The 14,426-nt window shown below is 43.6% G+C and overlaps 1 protein-coding gene across 4 annotated transcripts in view; it reads left to right on the forward strand.

Moving 5' to 3' along the window:
* Positions 1–14,426, forward strand: part of LOC115083980 (KAT8 regulatory NSL complex subunit 1-like) — a 354,418-nt gene that overhangs the window by 197,358 nt on the left and 142,634 nt on the right. For all 4 annotated transcript variants that reach the window (XM_029588184.1, XM_029588186.1, XM_029588185.1 and 1 more), the window contains exon 4: positions 382–509. In XM_029588184.1, the coding sequence (XP_029444044.1) occupies positions 382–509 (128 nt within the window). The remainder of the gene's footprint in view (positions 1–381; positions 510–14,426) is intronic.

Below are 14,426 nucleotides of genomic sequence, written 5' to 3' on the forward strand. Positions count from 1 at the left end.
GGAAAATATACAGTAATAGCTATAGATAAAAACACAAACACGGAAAGGACAGATATATTGATATGAGTCGGTGATAATAAAAAGAGGTTTATTATTTTCCAAAGGAACTGTTAAGTTTTGGGCTATGATAGTTTTATACACCTTTGTCAAGAAACTATCCTATATAACCTTTTGGAGAAATTGCCTGCAGCTTAGAGAAGAATCTTAAGTATTTCCCAAAGTTGCTGTGTCTATGAAATTAAAATTACTTAGTACCCATAAGAGGTCTGATGATGAAGATTTATAGTAAGGGAACTATTGATTTATTTTCTTTTTGTTTAATATTTCAATACTATAGAAACCTTTCAGCATTAAGGGTTTTTTTTCTCTCTTTTTTTACAGTGTTCTCACCTTATGCAGTCTTTAGGAAACCTTATGTGTCAAAGTCGCTCCAGTAACCCCGTGTCTGAGTCTCCAGTACCCCTAAAATCCTGCACACCAGCCCGACAAATCAATGGACTAAGTAACCGGTTAGTTGTCTTTTTTTTTTTTTTATTTTGGGTCACAGCCTGGGCTTTACATAATGAGGTTTTTAAGAAGGAACTATGGGCAATCAGCTGAAAAATTGAAAGGCATACAGTGAAGAAGGCCATTTATAGTCATAATATTTCATCACATTCCAGAGCTCTTAGCCATTGTCTACAGATTATATTCTGCAGCTTTTTGATCAAAAAGGCAATGTGGTTGAAGACACTACATAGCCATCTGTAAAGAGTGCAGGTCTTATGGACTATGGTGTGCATTTTCCATTACAAATTAATTATTTGGTCTTGTCCTCTTTAATGGTGTATTCTGATGGCACAGAATTTAGTCAACCAAAAAAAGAGCTTTTTATGTATCTGTGCGTAAGCACACAAGGTCAGCTTTAGGGTAAATGGCGCACTGGGTCAAAAATAGCTCTCTGCCGGCTCTTCAACATGGCAGACAAAGTCAGCAGCACCCAGAGTGCCCCTCGGCTCCTGGCACCTGAGATGACACCCAGCGCACCCTACCCAAAGGCTGGCACCGGAAGCACATGACTCTAATAAAGTGAAATTTTGATAATGGATTATTTTAATAATTTGACAGAATAGCATGTCAGCCCATGCCAGTAATTTTGGGTATCCATTACAGAAAAAAGATGCCACAATTTATTTTGGATTAGCTGAAGGAAATCCTGTCCCTGCTATAATGAAAAGATTTTGGGAAAAATGTTTGATTTTGGGTATAATCCATATTTCTGCATCAGTTGTGGACAGCAAAATATGCATAATGTAGAATTTTATTTTGTTTCTGCTAGATCTGATCTGGTTTTCTGTTTATTCTGATTATCAGACTTGTCAAAGTAATGAAGACAGTATGCCAGTTGTGTTTCTGAGCAAGGTTATGTGTGACTTTACACTCTAGCTTTTCTTATTGACTTGTATATTTATGTTGATAAATAGATCAGTGTGGCTTAATGGGAAAGAGTCAACATGGTATCAGCAAGAAGTTTAGCCTTACAGATTTATTATTTGACGATGTAAATAAACATGTAGTTCAGGGCTTCCCAAACTGAACTGTAACCCCCAAATGAGGTCACAAAACCACCAGTTGGGATTACAAGTGCCTCACACAGTAGTGCTCTTCAGGTACCAGGATAGCAATAACAGTAGTGCAAGTCAAAGTGGGGCCTGTGAACCAGTGCACACTCACAGGCCCCACAGCGGTCTCACGATCATTTGGGTTTCTATGGTAACAGGAAGTCCTCCGAGAGGAAGAATCAGGACCACTTCAGGGCACGAGAGTTTGCAGTGGTTCATAAGCCTTGCGCGGACTTCCACTACTAATGCTGCTACTGCTTGCAGATCGCTATTATGCTTGGGGCTCTCCAAGAGATGAGGGGTTTGGGCGAGATGGACTGTGTGTTCATAGGCTGGTGCATATTGCCACTGTTGCTCTCCTCTTACCCACTACTGAACCTATCTAAGAGAAAAATGTTTCCCTTATCAACCTCCTCTCTTCCTGTCAGTTGTCATCCACAGTCAACCCAGGCTATTGACCCTTACCAGGGGAATAGTTAGAGGGGATGTGTGACGGGAGGGATAGGTTACAGGAAAGTGGAATCAGCTGGAGAGAGTTTGGCTATAGGGGTGGAGAGGGGATTAACTGTAGTGGGTGGGGGGGATGACAGATGATCAACTGGGAGATGTAAGAGTTGCAGGGAGGTGAGGGGATCAGCTAGACAAATGAGAGAAGGGCTGGAAAGAATGAGATGAGGCTGAGGCAGTGAGCAAGAAGGAATAGGAAATGAGTGTGAGGGATGAAGAGGATCAGCTGGTCACTTGTGAAAGGTTCTTTGTGGTGAGAGTTGCTGAGAGATGTAAGAAGGGATCAGCTAGAGAGGAGGAGTTTGAGAGGCATTGACTGGAGGGGAGGAGGTGACTGGTGAAGTGAGCAAGAAAGATGGTAGAGGATCACCTGGGATTGTGAAAGGAGATAGGCTTGGATGGAAGGATCATCTGGAGGGGAGGAGGTTGAAAGAGGGAGTCAACTGGAGTAGTTTGGAGGCTGAGAGAGGAAATTACCAAGAGATGAAAGAGGTTGGGTTGGGGGATTTAAGATGGCAGGGAGGGCAAAGAGCTATACTGTAGGGGAGGGAGACTGAGAGGATCAGCCAGAGATGGGGAGATTGAGAGAGGGGATCAGCTCAGGCTTGGGGGGGGGGGATTGATAATCACCGCCCCCAACCCTCCCTCCCCCCCCCCCAATACATACTCCAATTTGTTTTGGAAATTTGGACTCGTGTGAATTTTCAAGTGCTAAAATGAGGTCACTTTGGCCCAAACGTTTGTGAAGCCCTATGTAGATAAAGGTGAGCGAGGTGATACAAGGAGTATTTGGATTTTCAAGAAGGTATTTGACAAAATTACTCAGGAGAGACTTCTCAGGAAATTAAAAACTCATGAGATAGGAGGCAGTGATCTTTTTTGGATTGGTAACTGGTGAAAAGACCGAAAACGGGGGGGGGGGGTAGGACTAAATAGTCATCTTTTCAAATGGAGAAAAGTGACTAGTGGAGTACCACAGGGATCTGTGCTGCAAGACCTGTGATGTTCAACATATTTTGTACATGTTCTGGAAAAGGGGAACAACGAGTAATGCAATCAAATCTGCAGTTGACACAAAAATAATTAAAAATTGTGTAAACAGCAGCGGATTGTGAGGAGCTGCAGGAAGGACCTTGCGAGACTGGGAAGACCGGGCAGCTGAATAGCAGATGAAATTCATGTGGAATGATGCACATAAAGAAATATAATGCTGACTGTGGGTACACAATGCCGGGCTCCATAATTAGGAGTCACCATCCAGGAAAAGAACATTGGAGTCCTAGGATAATGCATTGAAATCCTCAGTTCAGAAAAGCAAATAGAATGTTAGGAATGCTCTGAAAAGGAATGGAGACTGTAACTGAGAATAGCATATTCTCACAGGACAAGCAGGATGGTGTTATAATTAGTGAGGTTTGGGTGGACCCTTGGACACTGTAGCAGCTGACCATGCCCACGGGGAGGGGGGGGGGGGAAAGTCCCATGAGGGGCCACAGGCCAGGCTCAGCTTAGGACACACAAACACAGAGATTGATCTTTTAGAGGCTATGCGAGATATGAGCATAGAGCCATGGAAGACACGCCTGCCAAAAAATCCAGGGATTTTTGTTCCTTCCCTGGAGGTATGGAGGAATGAGGTTTTGAACGTTGTGCCTTCTTCTGGGTTGATTCAACAGATAATAAAGGACCGTTATTTACCCTTTTGAAATACTAAAACAGGGGGGATGTGTCATGAAAATAACAAATCTGCAGATTTAAACAAATTATAGAAAGACTTTTTTGTTCAAAGCACAGTCAAGCCGTGTGGAAATCTGTTGGCAGAAGATGTGGTCAAGATTATTAACATACAGGCGATACAGTAAAAACGCGGGAGAGCAGGCGAACGTGCATGCGATACAGTATCTTAATTTATTTAAATTAGGCCCGGCGGTAAAAAAAAAGAGGCTCTAGGGACACTAGCACGTCCCTAGCACCTCTTTTTTGACGGAAGCGGCGGCTGTCAGCGGGTTTGACAGCCGACGCCCAATTTTGCCGGCATCTGTTCTCGAGCCCGCTGACAGCCACGGGCTCTGAAACCGGACGCTAGCAAAATTGAGAATCCGGTTTTCGACCCGACAGCTGCGGGCCCATTTTAGTTTTTTGGTTTTTTTTTTACTTTTTTAAACTTTCGGGACCTCCGATTTAATATCGACATGATATTAAGTCGGAGGGTGCACAGAAAAGCAGTTTTTACTGCTTTTCTGTGCACTTTCCCGGTGACGGCAGAAATTAGCGCCTACTTTGGGTAGGCGCTAGTTTCTGAAAGCAAAATGTGTGGTTTGGCTGCACATTTTGCTTACTGAATCGCGCGGGAATTCCCAATAGGGCAATCAACATGCATTGCATATTGCGGGCGCTATTAGGTTCGGGGGGTTGGACGCGCTATTACCCCTTACTGAATAAGGGGTAAAGCGCGTCCAAAACGTGCGTCCAAATGCAGGCTAATGTACTGTATCGGCCCAATAGCGGGGTTTAATAGAGGTTTGCACTAGTTATTGGAGGAAAAGACAATAGAACATTATTAGCCACCATTGCTATTCCTAGGTGAGTAATGAGAGAGAGCTACGTTTTTGGGATCTGCCGAATACTTGTGATCCAGATGGGCTAATGTTGGAAACAAGATGTTGGACTTTGGTTTGACCCAGCATGGCATCTCTTATATTCTTAAGATAAAGGTAGGTAGACTTTAAACAGTACAGTGATTTTTCACTCATGGGTCATGTGCAGAATCTGAAAATTCTACTTGTGCTTTCTCAGAGAGCTTTTGTGTGCTGGCTAAATTTTCTTTGATCTGTCAGAGGAAGACATCTTACCGAACTAGTGCTCGGTCATTTGTAGCTTTTTTTTTTGCTGCAGTTTGTCACATTTTATTTTATGGCACTAACTGCTCAGGCCTTTATAACATCTGGTCAAGGCCAAGATAGGATTTTTGATTGGATCCAGAGCAGATAGTCTTAAGAACATAAGAAAATGCCATACTGGGTCAGACCAAGGGTCATTCAAGCCCAGCATCCTGTTTCCAACAGTGGCCAATCCAGGCCATAAGAACCTGGCAAGTACCCAAAAACTAAGTCTATTCCATGTAACCATTGCTAATGGCAGTGGCTATTCTCTAAGTGAACTTAATAGTAGGTAATGGACTTCTCCTCCAAGAACTTATCCAATCCTTTTTTAAACACAGCTATACTAACTGCACTAACCACATCCTCTGGCAACAAATTCCAGAGTTTAATTGTGCGTTGAGTAAAAAAGAACTTTCTCCGATTAGTTTTAAATGTGCCCCATGCTAACTTCATGGAGTGCCCCCTAGTCTTTCTACTATCCGAAAGAGTAAATAACCGATTCACATCTACCCGTTCTAGACCTCTCATGATTTTAAACACCTCTATCATATCCCCTCTCAGTCGTCTCTTCTCCAAGCTGAAAAGTCCTAACCTCTTTAGTCTTTCCTCATAGGGGAGTTGTTCCATTCCCCTTATCATTTTGGTAGCCCTTCTCTGTACCTTCTCCATCGTAATTATATCTTTTTTGAGATGCGGCGACCAGAATTGTACACAGTATTCAAGGTGCGGTCTCACCATGGAGCGATACAGAGGCATTATGACATTTTCCGTTTTATTCACCATTCCTTTTCTAATAATTCCCAACGTTCTGTTTGCTTTTTTGACTGCCGCAGCACACTGCACCGACGATTTCAATGTGTTATCCACTATGACACCTAGATCTCTTTCTTGTTAATGTTCTGTAGGAGGGAGAAACATCAGCTAGCTAGAGCCTCTGGATTGTCAAGGATTGGCTATGGATTGTGCCTTTTGTTAATCCTTCAAATCCACATGGTAAAGAGGGACCTACTGAGGTTGGGAATCTCTTCCTCTTAAATGGTCATGCAGTGAAATCTGTCGCACTGCAGGGGATTTTATTTCAGATGCTATATGGTTCCTAAGAAAAAGAAATTCATGATTAGATTTCCTAAGCACCATTCTATCCTTTAAAATTGGGAAGTTTGATTATTTTCTCAGAATATCAAGGAGGCTTATACCTAGATAGATCTTCCCCAGTTATTGCAGATTTGTAGTAAAGCTGTAGCACACAAAGTTGCTATAGAAAGTCTGCACTCCGTGAACATTTTTCACATTTTGCTGTGTCAGTGTGTCAACTTGCATGCATTGAAATGAGGATTTTTTTCCACTCATTAACACAACATGCTCCACAGTTTTCAGAGCCAAAAATGTTTTCTTGGGGGACAAAGCAAAAGCCACAATATGCTATCAAATGCTAAGTTCTGAATAAGGTCTTGTCAAACTGAAAAATAAAACTTTTGTTGAGTGTGTGAGGATATGATTTTAGATTTTTCAGATATTTGGGAGCGAGTTTCTTGAATTGTAACTATGAAAGGGAAAGAGATGATTAACATTGGTTAGTGTTGCTAGGTGCTGTATAAGCTTGCCCGTGGAGCTATTAGTTCATTTCCTGGTCTGTTGCCCTGCTTTTCCAGTCCTGTGCTTCCCCTAAACACAATGAGGTAATCACTGGTTTGTCACAGACAACATTCCCTCTAAGGATTGGGTTTCTGTTTGCAAAACGTTTTGCTCGTGGGCAAAAATGTTTAGTTTCATTACCCTGTGAGCACTACTTTCTTTGATGCTAAAAGCCTATCAATTTTATGCTCATAGTAACCCAGTCCTTAGAGGGGAATATTGTTGGCAGCATCTACACAAACTTTCTCACATACTTGCATATACTAACACAATGAATTCTTGTTTGTGTTCAGTGAAAGATTTTTCCCTGATTTGTTTTAGATGTTCTACTTGCTAACTTCATGGAGTGCCCCCTAGACCTTGTATTATCTGAAAGAGTAAACCAATTCACATTTACCCATTCTAGTCGTCTTGTGATTTTGTTGACTTCCATCATATCCCCTTTGAGCCATTTCTTCTCCAAGCTGAACAGCCCTAACCTCTGTAGCCTTTCCTCAGGGGAGCCAATCCATCCCCTTTATCAATTTGGTCGCACTTCTCTGTACCTTTTGCAGTGTGAGTATATCTTTTTTTTGAGTTGCAGCGACCAGAATTGAACACAATACTCAAGGAATGGTAACACCATGGAGCGATACAGAGGCATTATGACATTCTCCGTTTTTATTCATCATTCTCTTCCCATAATTCCTAGCATTGTTTGCTTTTTTGATCTCCATAGCATAGCGAGCCAACAGTTTCAATTTATTGTTCACTATGACGCCTAAATCGTTTTTTCTAGTGGTAACTGCTAACATGAAACCTAACATTGTGTAACTACAGCATGGGTTATTTTTTCCTATATGCATCACCTTGCACTTGTCCACATTAAATTTCATCTGCAGTTTGGATGCCCAATCTTCCAGTTTCGCAAGGTCCTCCTGCAGTTTATCACAATCCACATGTGATTTAACTACTCTGAAAAATTGTCATCTGCAAATTTGATCACCTCACTTGTCATTCCCCTTTCCAGATCATTTATTACATAGATCCCTAACAGAAACTACACAGTAGCAGAATACGTCACCTCAGTCACACTTGCCGAACACAGACAACCTCACCAAATATAGAATAGGAAAGTCATAAAGTATAAATAGAAACATGCAGACAAAACTGAACAGGAAACTGCAACAAGCCAGACAAGCAGTACAACAATGGAAAAACAAACATCACCATTTCTTATAAAACATCAAACAACAAAAACACAAAATATAAATACTAAAACCATATTATTAAAAAATATTTCAAAATAAGCTGATGAACAGAGCATCCAATATTCAAAAATTCAAAACATTTTACAAATTTCCCTAATACTTATAAGATATTTTAAAAAAGCAGACGTATGAAATACCATCCAATAATTAAAAACAATAAAGGATTAAAAAAAAATTCTCTTGCTCTTCATACCTAGGAACTTTAGATTCAAGACTCCCTCAAATTATTATGGATTAGTCAGAGGTGACATGCACAAACTTTTTTTTTCTCTCTCTCTTTCATATACAGACACTCTATAACACTCATGCTCAATCTTATACACACACACACTCATATACTCATTTACAAATAGCCCCTGACACTCGCACATGCTGACTCACTGACTTGCTCACACAATGCTCTCATGCTCATACATGCTCACCAGCTTACACATATACTCTCTCTTATGCTTTCTCTCACCATCTCACACACACACATACTGACTCTCACTTGTTCACTGACACTCATGCACTGGAATGCTCATACACCTGCTCACTGACTCGTGCGTTCTCACATGTATTCACTGACTCCTTGTTACAGTTAAGCGTGTTTATGAATGTCTCCCAAAAGTTTTTCTTGTCAAACTGTTTCAATGTATTCCACCGCTGAGGTGTTAGTTCCAAGTAAACCGGTGCGATATGTATTGTATACAGGATCATCTGTATATAAAAATAAATAACTCGCACACATGCTCACTGTTGCTCAAAAATACACATTCACTGATTCAGGTCTTTTCCCTCTCTCACTTTCTCCCCTCTGAATAAATGTTTAAAAAAAAAAAAAAAGTTTTTATTTATATTGGTGGTCAGGGGGGCCCAGGCAGGATCCTAAGATTAGGGTCTGATCTCTGGGTGGGCTGCCGGTTGCTGCTTGGTTTCCATCTTTGGTGTGGAAGGGGTGGATTGGAAGGCCCTGATGCTAGGTTTGTTTCTTCTTCAGTTACTTTTTGCCACGGCCCAGTGGCTGAGAGCAGGGCTGGAGTTGAGCTGGTGGTGAGAAGCCTGCTCACTCGCTTCCCGTGGACCTCCGGCAGAATCATGTGAGGGGACGAGCCAAGAAGGCAGCGATGGCGGTAAAGATGTTCCTGAGCAGGTGCATGGAGCCACTGCTGCAACCACCATTGCCATGCCCATTTAAAAAAAACAAAACAAAAAAAAACACCAGAAGGCAGAGTGAGTGGAGAGCCTTAAGGAGGTTCTCACTCTGTGATAAAAGATACTGCAGCATTTGGTGCTAGTTGTAGCGGCTCCACAGGCACGGGGCCGCAGCGACCAACCCAGACCATGGGAACCCCTCAACTGGCTCAAAGCCACAATAGGCCAATCTGTCCCTGTGCTGTTGACTTTTCTTTTTTCCTGCCCACAGGGATTGGGAACCCTGTGGGCTTGTTGGCAGAACTGTGCATTGATGGGACTAAAGGCAGGGTGAGGTGGCCGTGGATTGAGAGATTTGAGGGGTACTTTTTGCCGCCTCAAACCTGAGGTTCACCCTGCCTCATGATAGAACTGCCCCGACTCTCAGATGCTGTCCCTCACACATGGGCTTTCACTCTCACATGCTGTCTGACTCTCACACACACACGCTCTCACACGTGCACAATACAGGGCCTCAGCATCCCTCTCGTCTCTGGGCCTCCTCTTTGCAGATCGCTGCGGGGTGGACTCCATGGTGGCACTGACTTACTCAGGTGCCGCAAGATGGGATCTGCGGTGTCCCTGTTACTGGGACTGCTCAGGCCGCCATGAAATGGGATCCGTGGCAGCCCTGCCACAGATGCTGTTCCTCTTGTGCACACAGGCTGACTCTGCTCCTCCTTCCTGCCTGTGCATCTCTGGCAACATTTTTCTTCTGGGGCCATGCAGGCAGAAAGGAGGAGGAGCATCTGGAGTTTTGGGGGTCTCTTTGGGCCATGGTGGGATGAGCTCCACAATAACCCTTGCCAGCCTCATCCTTCAGGCCATGGTAGGATGAGCTCCACCATGGCTCCGCCATTCTTCCTGCGTGGGGGAAGGGGGTTTTAAAAGCTATGTGCGGCCACGAGAAAAGTTTTGTGTTTGACTACACCCACAGTTTAAAGCGATGGTTCCCAACCCTGCCTTGGGGACCCCCCCCAGCCAGGCGGGTTTTCAGGATATCCACAATGAATATGCATGAGAGAAAATTTGCATGCACTACCTCCATAACATGCACATTTTCTCTCATGCATATTCATTGTGATTGAAAAGGAATACTATAGAAGTATGTGACATTTCCAAGGGCCTTCTTTGTGCCTTCTCACATACCCACAGTCCTTTTTCTTCCCCCACCCTGTTGCTGTCTCACACATGCTGCCAGCCAATCCGCTCTTATATCCTCCTGAGTTACTCGCTCCCCCCTACCACTGATTGAGATGGCAGAAGGAGGAGGAAAGCAGCAGTGCACTGGGCTTTGTCTTTTTCTGAAGCTTGGAGCTCGACTCGTGCTTTGAACCGTGCAGGACGCTGTACTATGGTGTGATTTGAAACACAATTCAGACACTAGGCGGTAGAGGAGGGCAGAGCTTATCCAGCTAACTTATGATATATATTCAGTAACATGATGAATATACGCATATATATATGCCCTTAGCCGGATAAGTGTACCTGGCTAAGTTTAGATCTGCTCTATGGGCAGTCAGAACTTGCATGCATTACTTATGTGGCTAACTCCAAATATCGGTAGTTAGCCAGATAAATGAATCTGCTAACTTACTCTGCCCCCAGTTTGCACATGGCTCGCCTACTTTTTGTGTGAAACTTTTAGCCCTGTAAGGGACTTATATAGCTAAGTGGCGGCTGCTGAACGTAGGGGCATATTTAGCAACTGCTGCTTAGTCCCATCACTCCCACTTCTCCGGCTAAATAGTACTGAATGCCCTTTGAATATTGAGCCCCCCCTTGTTGAGATGATCAGAACAGATTGTTGTGTCCGTCGGTCTCGGACGGCTTCGCCCCCTATGCCTCACTTTGTTCTCGGCTCCTCCCGCTTACCTTCGGAAAATGGCTACCGCCGCGTCTGCAAGCCGCCCTCTCTGGCGTCCCCAGAATGGCTATGGCGTTGCCTCCCACCATGTTCTTCCCAAGGGCCTACTAGGGTGCACACGTGCGCCCTACCCACATCTTTATTCTAGCTGTGGCACGAACCTCGGGGGCGTCCCCCTTGAGTGATGTCACAACATTCAGGTATTTAGCCTGCCCTTACTTGCTAGCTAATCGACAGGCCGATACAGTAAAAATCGTGGGAGAGCGGGTGAGCGCACAGACCACTCTCCTGTGCACGATTCAGAAAAAAATTATTCAAATTAGGGCCCACGGTAAAAAGAGGTGCTAGGGACACTAGCGCGTCCCTAGCGCCTCTTTTTGGACAGGAGAGGCAGCTGTCAGCAAGTTTGACAGCCGACGCTAATTTTGCTGGCGTCCGTTCTCAAACCCGCTGACAGCCACGGGTTCGGAAACTGGACGCCGGCAAAATTGAGCATCCGGTTTTCAAGCCGCGGGCCGATTTTTAAAAAAAAATTTTTATTTTTTTTTTATTTTTGATTATTTTTAACTTTTGGGACCTCAGACTTAATATCGCCATGATATTAAGTTGGAGGGAGCACAGAAAAGCAGTTTTTACTGCTTTTCTGTGCACTTTCCCCGTGCCTGCAGAAATTAACGCCTACCTTTGGGTAGGCGCTAATTTCTTAAAGTAAAATGTGCGGCTTGGCTGCACATTTTACTTACTGAATCGCGTGGGAATAACTACCGTAATAGGGCCATCGACATGTATTTGCATGTTGCGGGTGCTATTAGTTTTGGGGGGTTGGATACGCGTTTTTGACGCGCTATTACCCCTTACTGAATAAGGGGTAAAGCTAGCGCGTCAAACGTGCGTCCAAACATGGGTTAACAGTGCGCTCCACCGGTGCGCACTGTACTGTATCCGGCCTGCGAGTTAGAAAGGACTGGATTACAGATTGGACTCGTCCGGTTTACACTGCTCTGCGCTTCCATGCTGCCACTGGAAGCGCTCTCTCTGCCCTTCGGGGTAACTACTAACCTGGGAACCCGCTCCTCTTCAGGTACCTTACTGGGATCAGGTACTCTCTCCTCGAGAGCCTGCTCTCCCTGCTTCGGTGCCTGGATCCATCTACTTCTGCCTGGTGGAAACCTTCTACATCACAGCTACCATCTAGTGAGTAATCTAATTCTCAGTGTATCTCATCTACAGCTCTGCCGTGCTGGGAACCCTACACCGGAACCTCCCTATACCAACTTGGTGAGAAGGGTCCCTCTGCCGAGGGTCCCTGGACTGCTACTTCAGAACCTGCTCATCTCTGCCACCTCTGGTGGCTTACATCTGCTGTTTAATAAAAGACAATTCAGTGTTTGTGCGTCCTGAGTCTAGTCCATTACTGTGGATCCCCACGGGGCTCTTCCCCGTGGGCGTGGTCATCTGCCACAGTACCCAAGTATCCACTCAAAACCCTAACACAGATCCTTTCATAAAAGCAGCGGAGCAGGAGATGTGTAAATTGGTATTCTGTACCGATGGCATTGTGTCTATCTTTTTTTCTCAGTCCCCTGGATTATGCCCATGCTCGTAAGAACATAAGAAATTGCCATTCTGGGTCAAACCAAGGGTCCATCAAGCCCAGCATCCAGTTTCCAACAGAGGCCAAATCAGGCCACAAGAACCTGGCAATTACCCAGACACTAAGAGGAGCCCATGTTACTGATGCAATTAATAGCAGTGGCTATTCCCTAAGTAAACTTGATTAATAGCAGTTAATGGACTTCTCTAAGATTTTATCCAATCCTTTTTTGAACCCAGCTACACTAACTGCACTAACCACATCCTCTGGCAACAAATTCCAGAGCTTAATTGTGCGTTGAGTGAAAAAGAATTTTCTCCGATTAGTCTTAAATGTGCTACTTGCTAACTTCATGGAATGCCCCCTAGTCCTTCTATTATTCCAAAGTGTAAATAACCGATTCACATCTACTCATTCAAGACCTCTCATGATCTTAAAGACCTCTATCATATCCCCCCTCAGCCATCTCTTCTCCAAGCTGAACAGCCCTAATCTCTTCAGCCTTTCCTCATAGGGGAGCTGTTCCATCCCCTTTATTATTTTGGTTGACCTTCTCTGTACCTTCTCCATCGCAACTATATCTTTTTTGAGATGCGGCGACCAGAATTGTACACAGAATTCAAGGTGCGATCTCACCATGGAGCGATATAGAGGCATTATGACATTTTCCGTTTTATTAACCATTCCCTTCCTAATAAATCCTAACATTGTTTGCTTGTTTGACTGCTGCAGCAAACTGAGCTGACGATTTCAAAGTATTATCCACTATGATGCCTAGATCTTTTTCCTGGGTGGTAGCTCCTAATATGGAACCTAACATCGTGAAACTACAGCCAGGGTTATTTTTCCCTATTTGCAACACCTTGCACTTGTCCACATTAAATTTCATCTGCCATTTGGATGCCCAATCTTCCAGTCTTGCAAGATCCTCCTGAAATGTATCACAATCCTCTTGTGATTTAACTACTCTGAATAATTTTGTATCGTCCGCAGATTTGATAACCTCACTCGTCGTATTCCTTTCCAGATCATTTATATACATATTGAATAGCACCGGTCCAAGTACAGATCCCTGAGGCACTCCACTGTTTACGCTTTTCCACTAAGAAAATTGACCAGATTATTTTGGGGTGTAATCTGATTTTAAGGCAAGATTTGGAAAACTCTAGGAGATGTGAAATGGAGGGGGGTCTCCTTGTGAAGTGGGCACAGTTGTTATCCAGTAATTTAGGTCTTAATATTACAGCTTAAACAGAAGCTTTCCATTGTACTCATTTACCTTTCATATTTGTATCAATTACTTACTACTTTAGCAAGTTGAATAATTTTGGCTCATGGTGGGGTAGGATGGCCATAACCAAAATGAACGTGGTTCCATAGTTTGATTATGGCCCTGGCATTCTACTACAATATGTGGTAGGGGAGGCGACGCTGTTTGGCATATAAACTATATAGAAGGGAGGTATGAATTTTCCAGATTTAATTTTTTTTACTGGACAGCAGGATTCTTGTGCGAGAATAAGTTGCCACTTGTGTTCCATTAGTGTGATCTGAAGAGTTTACTCCAATGTCAAAATTTTGCGTAAGCTCTTGATGCACCCAATACAAAGAATGTCACTGCATCCATGTGCTCAAACAGTATAGTGAAGGAATAGTCTGGTGTTCATTTTATTTATTTAAAATGATTTATTACGCTCTCTATCCAAAGGTACTAGGCGAGGTACAAATAAAACAGATAAGACAACAATAAAATAAATGGTAAAAACATGAGAAGCAGCAGCAGGCTGAGGGTCAGGAAGCCAGTGTTCAAATCCTGCTGACACTCCTTGTGATCTTGGACGTCATTTCACCCTTCATTGCCTCAGGTACAAACTTCAGGGCCTATTTTCTAAAGATTTTTCTCCCATCCTGTATCTA

This window comes from Rhinatrema bivittatum, chromosome 2 (genome assembly GCF_901001135.1).
Source record: "Rhinatrema bivittatum chromosome 2, aRhiBiv1.1, whole genome shotgun sequence".
NCBI classification, from domain to species: Eukaryota; Metazoa; Chordata; class Amphibia; order Gymnophiona; family Rhinatrematidae; genus Rhinatrema; species Rhinatrema bivittatum.